Source organism: Micropterus salmoides, unplaced genomic scaffold (assembly GCF_014851395.1).
Source record: "Micropterus salmoides isolate LMB-PRFRI ecotype aquatic unplaced genomic scaffold, ASM1485139v1 Ms_hic_scaffold_2, whole genome shotgun sequence".
Classification (NCBI taxonomy): domain Eukaryota; kingdom Metazoa; phylum Chordata; class Actinopteri; order Centrarchiformes; family Centrarchidae; genus Micropterus; species Micropterus salmoides.
In genome coordinates, this window is record NW_024041150.1 from 13,205,468 (window position 1) to 13,218,808 (window position 13,341).

The 13,341-nt window shown below is 41.8% G+C and overlaps 1 protein-coding gene across 4 annotated transcripts in view; it reads left to right on the forward strand.

The window, feature by feature from the left end:
• Positions 1–13,341, forward strand: part of afap1 (actin filament associated protein 1) — a 55,585-nt gene that overhangs the window by 13,426 nt on the left and 28,818 nt on the right. For all 4 annotated transcript variants that reach the window (XM_038730680.1, XM_038730679.1, XM_038730682.1 and 1 more), the window contains exons 2-3: positions 2,207–2,335; positions 3,429–3,511. In XM_038730680.1, coding sequence (XP_038586608.1) covers positions 2,207–2,335; positions 3,429–3,511 — 212 coding nt within the window. The remainder of the gene's footprint in view (positions 1–2,206; positions 2,336–3,428; positions 3,512–13,341) is intronic.

Below are 13,341 nucleotides of genomic sequence, written 5' to 3' on the forward strand. Positions count from 1 at the left end.
TAACTACACTTGCCCCTTCAGTCTGCAGCTGCTTCCAGTGTCAGGTCGTTGCCTTCGATACAATCAGATGTTGACAATTAGAACCCTCAGGTGTTGCTTGTTATCTGAGCGATTTGCGTTGCTGTTCAAAGCGTGGCAGCTCCGAGTCACGCTTATGAACTCCACGTGAAGCCATCCATATCACAGCTAGCTCTCAGATGTGAGTATGTGCAGGAGAATGGACATAAGCAAAGTCAAATACTGCACACACATACCTCCCATTCGGGCTATATTTGGTTTCCCTCCTATTGTTTTGCTCTGTGAGGGTTTTCCACCAGCAGCTAGGCGGGTTGCCAGGTCTGGGTCTCTATGCTAGAATGAAGCGCTGTTTGGCTGGATGATTGATTGACTGACTGAAAGCTCTGTTTTCCATCTCTACCTGGCTGCCCACGTATCTGTTATATAACTGTGTTTGCTTTTGTTCAGTGTGGGTATAATGTTGGATCATAGGGCACAATGACCCGATCTAACACATACAGGAAGTTAGAACTGATTAATGACTCGTCCTAGTTTGTGTTCCTCTCCAGGTTTGATGAACTTAGTCTTGTAGCACTCTTGTGCTCTTGTTTCTGGCTGTTAACACAGATTTCAGGGTTCAACATACATTTATTTGTCATTCTACAACAGCAACAGAACATATATTCCCATTTTTAAATTATATGTATATTCATGTAATACCTGTAGTTACTTATAAAAATATAAGGTAGCGGTATGGTAATGTGCAAAACAAACACAAAAGAAATGCCATGTCATTTATTAATGTTGGAGTGTGGGGGATTACGAAAGGTTGTAGTCTTTGTGTATTTTTCACACGTCTATTTTTAGAGGCAAATGCGATGGAATAACTGGCTTGCCAGATGACAGCAGGGTGATTTAGGTTTAAAGAATGATTCTGGTTTAAATCCACTTGGGTCTAATTTTTCCAATCATTTCCATTTGAAATAACATTACTAAAATACAATCACCAAGTTAGCTGTAGAGACAGGGGAACTCCTAAGTATCTCAGAGAAAATCGAGGCTAGCACTAACCCAAACTGTCCGCTGGGAGCATCCATCACAGTTTACAGACTTTCTGTACGTCCTTGTTCAACTTGGACCTACTGTACACAGGTACTGACTCGAGTCATGAGGCCAATGACTTTGGCCTCGCTTTAGTGTATTCAGCTGGACTTGAGCCCTTTGACTTGGAATGACTTGATGTCCTCTTCAAGACTGGAGATTAAAAAGGATCCTGCTCCTCTTCTGAAAACAGAAAAACTGAAAGCAGGTATGTTTATGTATGTCAGGTATGTTTTTCAGTGCAGATCAGCAACCGACAGCTAAGGACCAAAGATGATCACTTCATCAACGGTGATAAATGATTCGAACGTGCCGCAAAGTCCAGCGCTGTTGGTGCTCTGTCTCTCTGCTTCTTCTACCCCCCCCCCCCACACACACACACACAAGCGCGCGTACTTCCTTAAGGGTTATGGTTACAACTTTGGATTTATTCATGCACAAATTATTTATTAAAAGCTTCTTTCTTTCTTTCATATGTTTATTTACAACATTACATGTTGATATTTATATCATAATAGGCCGTATATTAACTTACTGGGAGAAAACCGGTAGTTCTGTGTAACATCAGACATTGAGCTGCCCCATATAACCAAAATGGGATGATCCTCGTTTCTTCTGCATAGATTCGACTGTGAGATTGGCAGTCGCATCAGACTCCTCCTGTCGAACATCAGTTCTCTGACTAATCGGGGTCAGCTCTTGTGTGTTTACTACAATTTTATACATGTGTCTACACATTTCTTACTTCTGTTACTTCACTGCTACTGATTTTGAAGATGTGAAATGGCATGGCGTGTGTGAAGGGTGACTCAAAAGACAAGTTTAGGACTAGGACTTGACTTGGGACTCTTGTCTCATAACCAAGACTTGAGACTTAAAACAATGACTTTGTCCCTCTTTCCTACCTGCATCTGACTGCAGTTGTGTTAAAAGGGAGTATTACGTACGTGTACGTCTGCATGTTAAGCTAACCTGGTTTACAGCCTGTCCCATCATCCGACTGCTCGTGTCCCGTTGGACTTGACACTGCTGTGTATATCGGAACAAATGTTATACATGATGGCTTGTCAAATTAAATATTGTGTGTGTGTGTGTGTTTGTGCTACAGCAATGGAGGAGCTGGTGTGTGAGCTTCGTCTGTTCCTGGACCTGCTGGACAGGGAATATCTGAGTGCCGGGGTTCGAGAGAGGAAGCTGCACCTCTCCAACATCCTCCACAGAGTGCTCTCAGACAAAGGTGAGATTACAGGCCACACTGCACCGCAAAACTCTTCAGAAACACTTTGCCACTATCTAGAGTTGGCACTTACATAATAACATACCTGACATAACCTGTGTGCAGTGATATGTTCCAGATCTTGGCTTATCAGTGCACTCTTTCACATGCAGAGGGTAGAGAAGTTTTGTTAGATGGCATCTCACTGTCACAGTGCAGATAAAACTTACATGATCCCTACAGGGATGACTGCAGCTATAAAATGGTTCTGAAGTCCCATGTGGAAAGCCTGGTGTGTGGAGTCGCCAGGATCATTTGTGGAAAGAGCTCATTCTCTTGCTTTAGCCTCTTAAATGTGAGGATTTGTTTCTCTTCTTTGTCACCTGTGATAGTAACACTAATCTCTTCTGTGATACTAGGGCTGGGTGATAACGTCCAAAAATGTTATCAAGGTGCTCCTGAGGGAAAGTTGAAGAAACCAAATGGTTTATTGTGGTTTTAAACTTTTCTTTATGGTCAGAACAAACAGTGTAACAAATCAAAACTATTAAGTAAAATCTTTTTTTCAGTCCCTTTTCCTCAACAATGATATGATATATGACAATCACAAATACTGTATCTGATCTGATAGTCAGCTAAAACAACTTGGGTTTTTTTTTTGTTTTTTTACTGGTGTTAATATTTGTAACAACTGTAGTTGATGGTTTGTATGCATCTAGAACTTCCTATGTCACACTGTAAATACTGCAATGGGCTAATATAATTTCAAATCACCAGAGTCATTTATGTAATAATATGGAAGTCTTTGTCAGCCAATATTAAAGTGATTCAAATTATGACTTCATTTAAATGCAAAAGGTCGGTTTGTGATTCCGTTTCCTAGATTAGGTTGCACATTGTTTGCCTATTTGTATTATGGGAGTGAAAATAGTTTGTCAAAGGTTCTTTTTGTATTTTAATTCTGAACTCAATTTGTCATGCCTTATGTTCACACACATTTCAAAGTTGCCAGTTGCAGCTACTGACATTTAAAATATGTAATATTTCAAAGTGCCCGCTGCATATGTACAGTAAAGAACGCTCTCATTTTCTGTCTCTTGCTCCGCCTTCCTAGAGCCTTCATTCAAGTCAGAGATCCACAGTGGTCTGCCTGCCCCGCCTCAGATGCCCCTCCCTGAGATCCCTCACCCCTGGCTGGTAAGACTTCTATTCTGACCTTACAGGCAAGATTTAATCCTACAGAGAAATCTTGAAAACTTGACCGTGCATGCTTGGGGTGAAATATCCTCTTACAATCTGTTGTTTTGTAGCATGTGTTGTGTTATGAGAAAGAGACACAGTGACGTTTGCGTCCAGTACGTGCTTTGGACAGAGGCGTCACTTTGTTAACAGTGCTGTTTCCTTTGTAATTCGGGCTCAGCTCTCAGGAGAACCACAAAAAGTTTACTTGTTGTCATGGCAACGCTGACAAACTTCCGATTTGAACCAACGGCTCACAGCTCTGGACAGCTCTGGACATCTTCTCATGGCTTATTTTAGAAAACATCAGACGCAGCTCAAATTGAGGATACATTAGAAACTCGTCACAGAGGACTGTAACATCTCTACTATGACAAGTGTGTGTGTGTGTATGTGAGAAAATGATATAGTGAGTGACAGAGGAGCATGCAAGTGTAAAGAGACCCAGCGCAAGGAATCACAGGCAGTGTGTCAAAGCAGATGCCTCTGATGGAAAGCAGGTGGCAGTGATGGCTCTCAAAGCCTTCTCACCATAACAATAAGCCACAACACCTTGTTCTACATCCTCTCTCACTCGCTGTCTCACACACGCCGAGGCACAAGGCCTTACAGTGCACTTTGTAATTAGAACCAGTCCACAGCCTCAGCCTCCTCCGGTGACCCCAGTGTGTGTCTGGAAATCACAGCCGAGGTTTTCCCGGAAAACTATACGAGTGAGGGGGAGTGAGGGGGAGAAAGGTCTCAAGTTTTTGGCTCCCTCCGCTGGTCCTGTCTTTAAAGCAAGTTTTGTTGTTTTTTAGTAACAGATTCGTCACTCTAATTTTCACGTCTATATAAGGAGAGCAGCGTAACACTGGCACTCTGCAGAGGACAAAATACAGCATAATCCAGTAAAAGAGGACCGGCTTTTGATCAGCTTTATTAGCTGATACCGATCTATAAATACGCCCGGATCAGCTCAGGACATTTCTATAGTGAAGCCAACAATTATAAGGCTTAAATATACTAAGTGGAAATATAGCCTGTATATTTTTTCTTAATCTAAAAGTAACATATGTACAGGTTGTGCTGAATCACCACAATAAAGTACATTTCTCACAAATGGACGTGCATGGAAACCCAGCTACTGTTCTTCCAGCTCTCTGTCTCTCTGTTGTTGTCTCTCTGTGCTGAAATTACCATTCATCACATTTCCACACTGACCTCTGGATGCGCAGTCCAGCCAGAGAGACAGAAAAAAGTCTGCTCTGCTCCTTCTTTCCACTCTCCAGGCCTTTAAGTTGTATAAATTTCAGCCTGCGGGAATGGACACAAAGATAGATGGGCGAGAAGGGAGAGAGAGGGGAAGAGGCTGCAGAAGAGAAGGGAGTAAACAGAGAAGGGAGTTGAAGAAACAAAGGAGAATAAGATTTAGTGCAGAGGAAACACTCCGACCCTGTCACCTTTTGTCAGGTTTAACGCGTCAAATGCAGTTCATTTGCAGAATAGAATATTTTATAAAGCGTCAGTCTGGTCATTGCTGGTGACAAAGTGCAGTAAATAGACAAGAGAGATCTGGTGGAAGAATGCAGGAGTGTGGAGGAGGAAGAGACGGCCTTGGCCACGGTCTGTCTGTGACCCGTCAAGGCTCAGTGCCGAGCCAAACCAACACTCTCTGCAAGACTGAGAGCCTGCGGCTTTAGAAGCTACATCAATGCTCTGTCAACTCCAAAGCTTGTGGCGGCCATTTTGATTACTCCCTGTTATATAAGGAATAATTAGTTTGGAGTAGTCTTGTGGATTGGCAATGCAATTGTAAATGTTTAGTGTTGTTGTGACAGTGTTAGTGTACTAATCGTAAATTAGTCAAACACAGGACTGTCATTTACACAAAGTTCTGCTTGTGTATTAAACACAAAAGAGGAAGTAATGAAATTACAGGCCTACAGACCTCCACGACGCATTTACTCAGTGTGGAATTGTTCCGCAGTTTGTCACACACACCCCTTTACCTCCTGACAAGCTCTTCTATGTCTAGTGCAGGATAATAAAACAGCTAACTTTAGCCACTGCATTAACAATCACTATCCTAGCAACAGAGGTGGATATGAACAGAGAAGTAGGGCGCTGTCTTTATCTTACTTTAGGCTTTTACAACTCTGTGTAACTTGCTAGTTGTTTAGATACTGTCCAGTCAGAAACATTTTCCAATACTTCCGTGGTAGAAAAGCAGGACTAGGTGTTATATAGCCACCGCATTTACATTGGTACTTCAACACAGTGTCAGTACTTTTTGATGTGTTTTGACCAAACTCCCGGCTAAATCAACCCATTTTAGTTGTTAGGCTAGCTGGTCTAAAAGCATTGTAAGGTAATGCATTCAGTGATGTGTTCACCTCACATGTTAAGGTGTAGCCTGCTAGCATGCATTGCTAACACACATATCTGTTTCCCAACCATACCACAAACTCTGTCACTAAGAGGTAGAAATACAGAAATGCAAAATGCTGCATGTGCATCTGAGTACTCTTTGAACGGGGCCTCTCCTTCCAAGCCAGTGACGTCTTCCAATATACTCAAGCAACAATTCTCCTGGCTCAGTTTCTTTTGGTGGTTATACTCCATAAGCCGATAAATGGATTATGAACCTAAAAACAATAATTATATTTATTTCTTAATTATATTGGATATGATGAAAGTTTAACAAATGTTGCAACTGTCAACACATACCACGAACAACCAACACGATCTCAGCTATTCTAACACTTGATGATGATTGTCACATTATAATTATTGTATCTAGAACTAGTACTACTATAATTTCACGTCATAACTCTGTACACTATGTAGAATGGCAGTTTGTATTCATAATTTAAAATTTCCCTTACTTAACATGACATTTTAAACTAGAGACTGTAAGCTTAGCTTAATAAAAACTGGAAGCAGGAGGAAACCAGTAGCCTGGCTCTGTCCACAGTTACACATTATCTAGGCCATATTTTACTTTCTCAGCCCTGCGTGGGATCTTTGCATCTAACCCCGACCCAGATATCCACAATACATCTAAGCATGTTGATTCCTTATTATCTATTAGATTTATTCATCACACTTTTATCCAAAGTGACTTATAATTGCTATACAATTATACATGACATTATACATGTCAGAGGTCGCACGCCTCTGGAGCAACTAGGGGTTAAGTGTCTTGCTCAGAGACACAATGGTGTATGGGTCACAGTGGGGGTTTGAACCTGGGTCTCTCACATCAAAGGCATAGTCTTATCCATTGCGCCATCACCACCCCTTTACACACCGCTGATACAATACCTGTGTGCATACTGTAGTAAGCAATGGGGTTTTATTACATTCACACACAGCTTTTAGAAAGAGTTACACATTATGTGTCTTTAGGTCATCATGTGGACATAAAATAATTCTTGCCCACATTAAGCTTCTGGGTTGCTAACGTCTTATAGCAAAGATGTATCCAATTCATACAGACTAAGACATGGGTATTTTCCTGTCCTGGGTTAAACATGTGCCACACATACAACAGACTATTTAGCGGAGATTCTTTTTTTCTTTTATTCCTCTTGCTTGTTGGCATTTCTGTGTCAAATTACCCTTTTTACAAAAAGAATAAATCATTAGGTTTTATCTCGTATCCATAAATGAGTTTAAAATGAATACCCTGAAATAAGATTGGGAAATGTTTTTTGACTCCAATAAAGACACAACAAACCATAGAGTTAAAAGTACCACATTGGCAACACTTATTATAAATGTGTCTATATTTAACACTTTTAAATGTGATTTTTAAAGCCTTTAGCTCTGGTAAAAGACATCTCTATAATCAGTTATTATAAATTAAATTAATGATCATTTTCTGTTAATCAACTAATAAAAGAACTTTTTAGGACTAATAAGAAGACTTTTGCAACTGTAATTTCAATTTCCCTTTGGACCAGTGTGGTGTATGATAAGATGATGATGACAGCAATCCTCCTTGTGTTGTCTGGAGGTGTGTGTGTGTGTGTGTGTGTGTGTGTGTGTGTGTGTGTGTGTTTAAAGTTACACCAGTTTGGTTAAAGTACCCAAACTGGTTGGCTTTTCTTATCCACACATACTGCATACACTCTCAGAGAGAGAAGCAGGAACCTTTCAAGTCAGTTTGATCCTCTCCACACCCCTCACCCTATAAATCACTTGAGTGATCCAAGGAAGAGGATCACTGCGCCATTTTACAACGTGTTACATGTCACACACACACACACACACACACACACACACACACACACACACACACACACACACACACACACACACAAAAAACAAGGTCTGGCTCTAATTAGATTATAATGACCACTAAGTGTGACAAAATCCCACTGAAGCCTTGTAGGACTAGAAGAATCTCTCTCTTTCTCTTTCTGTCTCTTTTCATATTCAAGATTTATGCTACAGTAATATTGCCCTTTAATCTTTGGCATGAAGTACATTCCTGTCATCAGCAAGCTTACTGCCTCAGCCACATGAACGGTTTCCATCCAGCTGTCAAGTAGTTTGATCAAAAGTCCTGAAAAATAAAACATAAATTAGGTGTTTCTGTAAAGCTGCAGTGGTGCATTCAGATGGAGAATAGAGCTGCATCACTGAACAGGATTTTTCAGCAATTGAAATTGTTGGTTATTTGTTACATACTTCCTGCTGTCCCCTGACAAAAAGAAGGAAATGAACATAGAGAGATGTTTAAATACCCCAGCTAATGGCCATGAACCCTTTTAATTAGTGTCTTGCATGTGAGAGCATCAGTATCGTGTGACATTTGAATAGATCATTTGCAAAAACAAATAAATGTCATTCTCAAAATGAATACACCAACACAAGAAAATGAATGAAACATGATTTAGGTCTGAAGCAGTGTTTGCTAATTGTTTTAGCTCTGATGCTTTCTGCAACGGTTGCATTTAAGTCTCATCACCAGTTGCATCCTGTGGGCTGTTCGAGGCTCCACGGCGGCTCCGCTGCAGGAGAATGTGGACCAGTCCTCTTGTTGAGACACAAATGATTTCCATGTGTGTTGATGTTGGACAGCTGTGGCACGACCACACCCCCCACCCCGTCCACCTCTCCAACCCTCGTCTTCCCCCAAACAGACCCTCCCTCGCTACCCAAGTCAAAAAAATGTACAGAAGTGTGTTCATGTGATAGACTGTATACACACTAGTGTTATCCATAGCAGTCTGGGTCCCATTTGGAATTCATTTCCTCCCATTCTCATTTTGAATCAGACGGCCCACCCACTCACCCCCAAGCACTTTCAGCATTGTGTCTCGGCCCAAGCTTTGTATTCACATGTAGCCAGTCAAAGTCTACTCTCCATGCAATCTTATGTAGTGTTAGTTATCACTGGTGGTTTTTGTGTTTTCAGGGCTCTATGCTAACCTTTTTTCCAAGGTGTACATGTGAATATTTATACTCAGTATGTAATTATGATATCAAAACCAGTGGAGGACTATGGAAGTGAAGACCCTGGTATATGGACGCTCGGCATTGGCCTTAAAATATTGTCAAAGCTTTTTTCACTCATCATAGTGATGAGAGAAAACACTCGATACACCAGCAGCACCCACACAACCCACGCCACACTTTATTTAAATAAGACTACTCAACAGTAGCCTATCTATAACAGTAGCTGCAGTAAAACAGATGTCAAACAGAACACCGGTAATGTGTTGCTCTCAGGAAGAGGCGGATAGAAGTAGCACATCCATATGTGCTCTTTCTAGTAGCCAGGATGCCCACATAATATCGCAGTATCAAATAATCGCAATTAGATATTTTTTCTGAATCGTTTAGCCCCAATATGTTTTAAACAGTTTGCAGACTAGGTGGGCAGGAGGAAGATTAATGTAGGTTGTAGTCTTTATTTGCATACTGTGCTCGTAAATCATTTTTGCAGTTCGCAAATATCTATTATTAGGGCCAAATGCGAGTAAAAGACTCGCACTGTGGAGCCCTGTCTGTATTTGTAATAAATGTAGGCCTGCTGTATTTTGCCAAACCAAATGTTTTCTAGCCTGAAGGGGAAACACATTGTAGCAAGTAAATGTGTCACTGTGCTGTGTCAAGCTATGGATTGCATGCGCAACAAGCGTTTGGCTCCCAATCACACGGTTACAGTTGAATTCCTGCTTTTGTACGACTCCGGAGAGTATTTGTCTGTGGGAGTTTGTTGCGTGGCAGGTTTTGGTCTCCATTTGGTGCTGATGAATCTGTTTTCATATTTCTACGTAATCCCTCAGTGGGGTTCCCCTACTCTGTGGCTTGGTCTACCACAGCAAAGCACTCAGTGACATCAGCACACTTGTGTGATTGACTTGAGACAGGAAATGAGGTTGTTTAACAGATCATATTGAAAAGGGTTGCACTTTGTCACTGGTGTAACAAAACAAGTGGCAAATTGGAGATTGATTAAGTCTTAACTGCAGTGAGCAGCGGGACTTTACTAAGTGACACATGCCCACAGCATGGTTAATCCTGAGGGCCCGAACTGTTTCAGTCTACTTAAAACTCTGGAAAAAGTCCCTACTGAGAAACTGGGCCACGAATGGAAAACCAATTTCACTACTTTTTTCCCCCACTCAAGTGCGTTAGAAGGCTTTTTACAATGCCAGGCTTTTTTTCTCCGACACATGATGTGATCGAAGTCACTTAATAAAGCAGAGCGGTTAGAGAAGTAATACAGTTCACTGTTCATAGATAAAAGAAATAGACTCTTTTTGGTGACAGATTTGTTGCTCAACACCAATACCTTTAATTGGAAATGTCCATTCATTGCATGTCTTTGTGATGTAATCATTGTCCAAAGAACTGTCGCTGCAACATTATTGCCACCGCTGCTTCAGAATTTTATGAAATGTCGTGCAGTCGCAATTACACAACTTTGCAAAGGCTTTTAGTTTGACAGGACAGTGAAAACGTGCTGGTGGAACACTCTAGAATCTTTTAGCGACACCAGAGCCCTCGCAACATGCATCCAAGGAGAGGCGGGGAAAGGCGAGTAAGGAGAAAGACAGCAAGAGAACGGTAGATTTAACAAGCCAACCTTAGGTTAGATTTTACAGTTTAAAAGAACGTTCACCATTAACGGAATTCTCTATTGATATTCATGGTCAACTAATTATAGCTATATCGTGAAATAATGGTCCAGATCCGACTGGTGTCATTCGGACAGCTGGTTTGCTACACGTGCAGCACACAGGAATGGAGGAAACAGTGCAATAATGATCCCTATGATGTGGTAACTATCTAAATCAACCATTCAAAGACAAGACAGTGACATTGAAACAATCTAAACACATACATGACCATATATGGAATACCGGCTCCGTGTAGCTCCGTGTGTCGTCAAACGGAGCGTTCAGAACAGAAGGAAATCTGAGGTTTTTGGCTCACAGGGATTTCTTATAAATACTTTTACCTCATCATTTGAAGCTTTAGTTTATCGTGACTCCAACAATGACGTCCTGTTTTAATATTTTCTCAATATGACTTTCTCTCAGTTCTAGTACAGTAGACTAATTCCATTCCAGTTATGGACCTATTTTATAACACAGGGCTCCCTTCCAGCAAAAGCAGGGCCACCCCACCCTTCCAAAGCTGGTCAAGAGTGGTGGACCACCAGCCCCAACCGGCTCCCACCAGCTTCTGCTGACCCACATTTAGACCTCATTGTGAGGTGAGAGAAATGCAGGAAACACCCAGCCCAATCTCACTCTGCAGTTATTATTTCAGTACAGCCGGCAAGCTGGCACATCCGTCAGTAACGGCACTCTGGTGAATGCACCTGTCCTGCAAAATACACATTTACAGCGCCAGCCTGAGGCAGGAAGGAGGGAAAGTGAAGAATGGAATGGGAGTTGTGAGAAAGTTTTTGTTTTGTCGGAGGTAACACTAGCATGGGTGGTTCGTGTATAAACAGAGAGGTGGGACACTTATATGTGTATCACAGAGGTTGGCAGGTCTTGCGCTTGGATGAGGCCTTGAGTCCTGCAGAGTGGGGATTTTTACAGAGCTTTAGTATCTGTGTGCTAGCCTCTTAATGTAGTTTGACTTTAGTTTTGACTTTCTTCTTTCTTCCCATGCTAGTGATTTTTATGTTTTCCTCTCTCACACAATGATAGCCTGGGAACCAGACGCATCTATCAAGCTCATGTTTCATCTGCTCTGGCAGATACGTCTGGCCCTCTTCCCATTCAGACAGATCTTTGCTGCTCTGATTGGTTGTCTGGACCTGCGTAGTGGACGCAGGTCCGTCCCATGCAACGCCCCAGGCTCCCAAAACTGTCAAACTAGGCTGTACTGGTCAAATATGAATCAAGATTCTCTTACTGCCTTTCCCGCCTCAGATGTTTTCAGAAACACAGTTTTACTGTGCTATTGGTTCCGCTTTGATAGGTCACGTCGTTAACCAGCCTCCTCCACACTTCTGCTGAAAATGGAATCGCAGGTGGAAAAATCCAGAAGATGAGTTCTGTGTTTTCGGACTGAAACGTACTGCTGAGAAAGTCAGCAGAGCAGACACATACAGGAAGAGAGAGGCAGGAAGAGGCAGGGCGAGCAGGTGTGTTTGCGGTGTAGGTGTGTGCAAGGAAAAGAGAATGAAGTAGAAATAAGAAATAAGCTACTATTATACTATATGTATGCTATGATTTGTAATATTCCAACTGATAACCCAGATTTGTACACTTTCCTGGCATGTCTCAATGTCAGTGTATCTGACTATCCAACATAATGCAATTGCCTTTTCCCATGAGATGCTTCATCGATGCATTCTTTTACATACAAACAGGGTGAAGACTAACTTGAAGTACATTCATTTAAAATGAGTGAAATAAACCTGGCCAGAATATACCATGATAAGTAAACTGTCACTACAACATTTTCCAGTTTTCCATCCAGTAAAAGCTGTAAGATGTCACCATTACTCCATCTTTTACAAGCTAGTAGTCTCAAGGTTATCCCGGGACAAAGGCAGGACGTGCTGGGTCAACCCTGAGGCTGATGGGTAGCTAGCACCACAGCTTTTTGCTCTTTGGGCTTTCATCTTCTCCTGCCGTCTGGCATGAATTTGTAACTCATTGCCGTAGCTTGACCTCATGCCTAAGCTTTGAAGAATGTGTGGAGGGAGGGGGGTGCGTGCACATGGATTTCTGTCCACATTTTGTCTCATCTGTGCTTTCTATGCCTGTATTACAGCAGGGTCATACTAAGGGTCATACTATTGGACACTACTTGAAAACCTTTCAGAGGTTTATGCTGATACCGCAGCAGTTGATCTGAAACATTCGGTCAGTTCTCGGTTCATCTGAGTATTGACAAGAGACTGAAAACACATGTGCTTGAATAAATATAGGTGTAGGTAGCTTGGAAAAGAGAGGAGCAGCTGGGACCAGCTGAAAAAATCTGGTCAAGAACAGTGAAGGAATAACCCCCCCCCCTTCAAATAACTACAATCCAGGTGACCTTGAGCATGGTACTTAACCTCCCGCTCTACAAGCAGAGATGGGACCAGAAGCCAACAGTAGAAGACTGTGGTTGCACTGTGCAGCTCCCAGATGCGTGTGTGTATAACTGAAGCAGGGTGGTGCTGGAAAAGGGTGTAGGCCTCAGCAAAACCCTCCTCAGAAAAAATAAAGCTTTGAGCAAACCCTCAAAAGGTCTTTCACCGATAATCCTTACCTTGGAGGGAAATGAAGGTCAGGACAATATTTAATTTAATAACAAGGTGTCCTTCAAATGGAAGTAAC